Source organism: Gigantopelta aegis, chromosome 7, assembly GCF_016097555.1.
Source record: "Gigantopelta aegis isolate Gae_Host chromosome 7, Gae_host_genome, whole genome shotgun sequence".
NCBI lineage: Eukaryota > Metazoa > Mollusca > Gastropoda > Neomphalida > Peltospiridae > Gigantopelta > Gigantopelta aegis.
In genome coordinates this window covers 16,801,835-16,808,310 of record NC_054705.1, presented here as the reverse complement: position 1 = coordinate 16,808,310, position 6,476 = coordinate 16,801,835, and the positions used below count along the sequence as shown (strand labels likewise).

Here is a 6,476-nt window from a genome sequence, read left to right as displayed (position 1 = left end):
TTATCCACTTGCAATTGAGTTTCACGTTATGCTCCGGCGATTTTAAGCAACTCGAAGCCGATGTTAAACTTTTAATTAACAACAATAACAAAATTTTCGCAAACCAGATTTGCTAAAACATGAAAATAAAAACACGCCCATTTCAAATTTACCAAACCTCGAAAATGAAAAACCTAGAAATGTTTCCGGTTATACGGTATCTAAATATGCGTTATTGGTTAAGTAAAAATAACTATTAAAACTTAATGGTTCTTTCTTTTATACTGAAATTTACTAATTGGTTTCGAACTTCATATAAATAACAGGTATTGCTGATTTACTCTTAGCATTATGTCACTAAGTGTATATGCTATTTTGAATAATAATATATATGTTCTCTCTCTCTCTCTCTCTCTCTCTCTCTCTCTCTCTCTCTCTCTCTCTCTCTCTCTCTCTCTCTCTCCTTTCATCATCAATAGAAATATCAATCTATAAACTTAGGTAGTGATGTGTAATTTGAAATAATTATACCCAAGTGTTGGGGCAGAAAGTCTATAAAAATGTAACACCAGAAATGTTCAGTACTGGCGTCTACTTTTTTATAATTTGAAAAACCCAATAAAAGACATTTGAAATTAATAATAAAATAAAACACGTAAAGGAAAGACGGAACGAAAGTTATATAAATAATGGTTACTAGCGATATTTGTTAATTTGTCAAGTAAATAATATTGTTTAATTATTTTTATTATTTTTTTATTCTGAAAAAAATGCGTTTATTTTATTTTGAAACAAGGACATCGGATCAAACTACCAATAGCGCATGCGCGCTAGGTAGATGATGGTCACTAGTTTAGTTGTTATAGACCGGCCGTGGTTATATCGTCGGAAAAACAACTACTCCAGTCTCCAGGAATCTAATAACGAATATTTTGCATACAATGTATTCGTCAATTATCATTGTACCCATAGGCTTATATCCGGTTATTTTGACATGCTATTTGATACAACAAATCGAATTTGATGAATTACACGCAGGTTATTTGGCAAACTGCATCGTCCAGGACGAAACGCTAACGGAGATAGTATACCGTAGAAAAACTACCATGGACATTAAAAAGTTCTTCACTGCCATACCACGCCATGCCCAGACTCTGTTGCGAGTAGGGACGACACCGTATTCAAATGTCGAAGTTGTTGGTGAAGATGTTAAAGAAAAAACAGAGAAAAGAGTCACTTCTCAGACACGGTTGCCCATCTTACCGCCAGTGCCGTACCAGCCACGGGACGTCAACTGCATGCCGGTGCAACGGCTCGCTAAACGAACGCTATGTTTTCAGCGCGCGTGGTTCGATAGCTTTCCATGGCTCCACTTTGACGCTAACGTTAGCGGAGTACTCTGCTTTACTTGTGCTAAAGCAGCATGCATGGACTTGGCCGGCATGGCGCGGTATTCAGAGGACACATTTGTTTCCAAGGGATTTTGCAACTGGAAGAAGGCAATTGAGAAATTCAAAATCCACGAAAAGACATCTGCACATATGATTTCTCATAGCAACCTGAAATTCCGGTCTTCCAACAACAACTGGCAATACGCGGCAAAGAGTCAAGCGACGGTAACTTCATGAAGTTGTTAGAGCTGCGGAGCAACGATGACGTCGTGTTACAGAGGTGGTTGACACGCACAACTTCATACACAAGCGTTGCCGTGCAAAACGAACTGTTAAAAATCATGGCACACATGGTGCTGCGAAATATTTGCAAGAACGTGGGCCTTTTTGCAGTCATTGTCGACGGAACCCAAGACATCCAAGGCGTTGAACAGGAGGCAATATGCGTGCGATATATAGACGACGCTTACGACGTTCACGAGGACTTTATCGGTCTGTACAGCGTATCTGAGATGACTGGTGCCAGCCTCAGCAATATGCTGCAAGACGCTTTGCTCAGACTCGACCTCCCAATCACGCATCTGAGAGCGCAAACGTATGACGGAGCCAGCAATATGTCGGGCAAATACCAAGGCTGCCAAGCACTGATCAAGAAAGTACAACCACTGGCAAACTACACGCATTGCGGTGCACGCATCACGCACCTCATCTGTGCGAAGGCCATCGAGAGTGCACCGTTCCTTCGCGATGCTCTTAACGTGGTGCAGGAACTGGGCGGCTTCTACAACTCATCAGGCAAATTTAAAAATTTGTATCTCGATCTGCAAGTTATGGATGATAGCCCTTCCCCTTCACGCCTGAAGCCGCTTTGTCCAACACGCTGGCTGTCACGTGGGATTGCCGTTAGAGCCGTCCTTAGCAACTACGCACACGTGCTGGAGGCACTGAATGAGGCATCATCTACATTTGGCAGCAGCACAGCAGACGTGATGGTCTGTCATGTGCACAGAAATCGTCTTGCCGAGTGCACTGCACGAGATATCGCAATTGAATTTGTCGATGGATCGAGCGATACACGGCGTAGTGTTTTTGGGAAATTTTAGACCATTAAAGACTTGTTGGAATACCATCAGTGGCACCATTGTTTTTATTCATGTTCATTATTTGTACTTGAATTAAGAAATTTGACCAATAAAGTTATATTGTATCTATATACCATTTGTTCAGTTTAGTCACAATAATTAAGGCGAAAAATATTTTGTCAGAAAGCAGCTCGGCTAGCCAGCAGAAAACACCTCAGAACAGCCCTAGAAGGGGTCAATTTTCAAAAAATTTCGGGGGGAGGGCCCCCAGACCCCCCGCCACGAGCTTCGCGCCTGCGGCGCTCGCGGTGGCGGGCTTCGCCAGACACATCGTCCCCCCCCCCCCCCTTGCAAAAAAAAACAAAATTATATGTATATGTATCGGTCCCCCCCACTTTTAAAACCGGATCGACGCCTATGCGTGACGCTATTGTGCGATTTCGTATTTGAAATAAAAATATAGGTCCAGAATAGTACGACGATTTCGACTTCTGACTGCTGATTTATACTTTACTTAGATTTTATTGTTTAGAGTATCCATTTCCGTACATTCAAAGTATTTTTGGTCATCCTGGTCATCATAGTTTTAAAAACGCAAGTGCGTCTGAGAAGTAACAGTGATGGAGTCGAGTTGTAGTCTGTTGTTAGAGGGAACACCACACTTTCAAAGTCACAGACTCATGTTTCACTCAGTTGTAACTTGATCCAAACGTGTTACAGGTTTGTAGATTAACTAAACTTAGAGTGCATTTTCATTGGCTGAAACTCGGGTCTGTCCCTTTAAAGGGACATTCTCGAGTTTGCTGCATTGTAAGATGTTTCAGACTAATAAAATATTTATACGATTAAACTTACATCTTAAGTATATTTTCTTCTTTAGAATATCAGTGTCTGTATATTCAATGTGTTTCTGGTCGTCTTAATATATGTAAGAAGCCCAAACTGGATTTTCGTCTCAAATAATTTCGTACGTACGAAAAAATATTTTTTAGGAAATAAAATGGAATTTAACCTAGTACAAATATTAGAACGACCAGAAACACGTTTAATGTACAACCACTAATATTTTATGCATAAAAATATATTTGTTATGTAATTACAGTCATCAAAAAGTCTCTCTTAGTCGATAACATCTTAAAACTTGCAGCAAACTCAGGAATGTCCCTTTAAGTATTAATTGTATGTTTTGTTTTGTTTTGTTTTGAATTTTTTTCTTTTTTGTCCAAAACGGGGTTTTTTTTGTTTTGTTTTTTCTTCCCTCGTCTAACTTGAGCCCAGGATACATCTACGAAATCTCATATACCTGGTATCGGATAGCCTGTCAAAATCGAGAATGACACCCAACGCACGTGTACGGGGCAACTGCGTGATGCATGTGCAAACCATGGAATATGTTTCGGTGTATTGATAAACATACTTAAACGTTCTTTTGTAGGATGTCTGTGGTCAAAACGTATGTTCGGTCTAATAGTTGATATTAACATTAATATTTCAGGTTCCCCTACCTTTTTTTTGAAGAGTATATTATTATTGTTACAGTAATGACTATAGAAACAACAGCAGCCATTGTCAAAATGACAGAAATGACAGACGTGTTTCCGAAACAAAGTCTCTCAAAATAAAATGAGTGTATCGTCAAGAGATTTAGTTTCAGAAGCAAAGACTCGGAGACTGTAGATGTATCATAGGCTTAATGATCAGTATGCAAAAAGGTGGTTTCTCGTTCCAACCATTGGACCATAGCTGGTCAAAAACCGTGGTATGTGCCTTCCTGTCTGTGAGAAAGTGCATTATAAAATATCCCTTGCTGCTAATGTAAAATGTCAGAATTACCACGTTTGACATCCAGTAAATGTTTAATTAATCAATGTGCTCTAGTGGTGTCGTTAAACAAAACAAGCTTTATCTTCTTTTTTTGTCAAACAGGCGAGTTGCGGACTTGGACATGAGTATGAACATAAATTGCATAGACAGACAGATAGTTTATTACATAAACACAGCCATTACAGTTAACTATACCAATCATGCATATTCAAATAGGTCAAACTTACAGTAGCATACCAGCTGACAGAGTGGCTGTCCAATCAAAACCATAGTATTCTGTCATCACCCCTCCAACAGTGGGACCTATGAACCCCCTGAAACAGAAATTCAATGAAATTGTTTATCTTATCTACCACTATCTGGTCTCTCAGGGGCAGATACAGGATATATATATATATATATATATATATATATATATATATATATTATATTATATATATGTATACAGTAGAATCGCATTGGCTCAAACGCCCAACGGTCGAACCTACCGGTATTATCGAACCAAGAATAATGTCCCGATTTTTTCTCTCTATTAAACCCTTTTATTTTGGTGCTGATTGGTCGAATACCCCTGGGGTCGAATAGAAGCTTTTTCTCGAACCAGTTTATTGGTCCGAACTGTAAAATTAAACATATTTAGTTCGAATGACTAAGTCTATCCGAAGAAATACAAAAACATTATTTATGTACGAATTTTTCATCGACCCTTTTACGTCAGTCACAAAGTAAGTTATAAATTCGGAAGGGGAACGAATTAATCCTAGATCATATGCCGGCTTATCATGTTGTTTATTTAGCACCTATCGGTAATTATCTTTCTAGTACAGACAATTGTACTACGATAATCGTTAGCTGAATGAACCTGGCATGTAACAGGCGCGGATTTAGTGGGGGGCCCAAGGGGCCCGGCCCCCCCCCCCTATTTTTGGGGTCAAGTGATTTTTTTTTTAAACTATAGCATACACTAGAGTGGAATTACACAAAAATGCACTTATTTCCCAATTTTGAAGATAACAAAAACAGTATGACAATACCAAAAACATACGTTAATATAGCTATTTTGTTACTCAGATGCGAGGAAATCGCGTTTCAGGCCACTTAAATTTCAAAATTTTGCGAGGGAGCATGCCCCCGGATCCCCCTAGGAATCTCGGGCGCTTTGCGCTTTTCATTTTTTCTCAACGTTGTCAATATGTCGCACAAGATTCTACAACAGCATAATAAAGAACGATTTTTTAAATTAATAAATATTTATAAATACAAACTACCAGTGTGTTTGTTATTTGTTTATTAACGGTGATAAATACTAGTTATAAATATGTATCTCATGCGACATTTGACGGTGACATCGTTACTCATCAGTCAATCGGACCATCTCGCCCAAGCCAGTTTTACGGAAATATGCCAGGTGTTCCGATTGGTTTTTGTGTTACAGAAGCACCCGACAACGGCCAAATGCAATGTTCGAACTAATATATATATATATGGTTAAACATGTCTAGGTAAATATTAAAGGGATACGCCCTACTAGAATGCAAATGGGACGTCATCGATTGTTGCAGTATAACTTTACAGGACCGTCCGCTTCTCTGACAACACGCGATGCAGCTGGACGTATGTTCGTGTGCTCTCGACTTAAACATCCGCCCCCCCCCCCCCACCCCCACCCCCACACACACACACCTGGGAGGATTGCTGGTTAGTTACGGGAAGCTGTTAGAGTACCGCGTCGCTTACACTGGGTCACTGACAACTGTGACTTTGGTGTATGGCGACGCGGTCACTCAGAAGAGGAACGAGATGGAGAAAACGGCGGCTCAAACGCCAGCGGCGGTCCCGTCTGCGTCGCCGCCCCCACCCCCACGACCCGACAAGCCAGCTGTTTCAACGCAGACTGCCCAGCTCGACGAGTCGCCGCCCCCACCCCCACGACCCGACAAGCCAGCTGTTTCAACGCAGACTGCCCAGCTCGACGAGTCGCCGCCACTGTTGGACACCGCCATGTGCGAAACTCCACGACTGGCATCTTCCGTTCCAACCCCTCCGCTTGTATCCGCGTCGGATGTTGGCGTTGCGAAACGGAAGGCCGTCACTCCCACGAGTGTCCAGCCAGCCAAGATCCAGCCTTCCGCCTCCATCCGAGGCAGAGACTTCGCCGCCTGGAGTCTCGCAGTGTCGAAAATCAAGGGCGAGTACTCGA

The 6,476-nt window shown here is 41.2% G+C and overlaps 2 protein-coding genes across 2 annotated transcripts in view; both read left to right on the top strand.

The window, feature by feature from the left end:
• The first annotated feature begins 1,603 nt into the window (after positions 1–1,603).
• Positions 1,604–2,473, top strand: LOC121377940 (zinc finger MYM-type protein 1-like). Its single transcript, XM_041506035.1, has one exon. The coding sequence runs from the start codon at positions 1,604–1,606 to the stop codon at positions 2,471–2,473; it is 870 nt and encodes a 289-aa protein (XP_041361969.1).
• Positions 2,474–6,076: 3,603 nt separating this feature from the next.
• Positions 6,077–6,476, top strand: part of LOC121377939 (cellulose-complementing protein-like) — a 612-nt gene continuing 212 nt past the window's right edge. Inside the window, exon 1 of the mRNA XM_041506034.1 lies at positions 6,077–6,476. This exon is cut by the window's right edge and continues 212 nt beyond it. Within this exon, the coding sequence (XP_041361968.1) occupies positions 6,077–6,476 (400 nt within the window).

Coding starts and splice junctions, on each gene's coding strand:
- LOC121377940 (XM_041506035.1), top strand. CDS start 1,604: ATGAAGTTGTTAGAGCTGCGGAGCAACGATGACGTCGTGTTACAGAGG.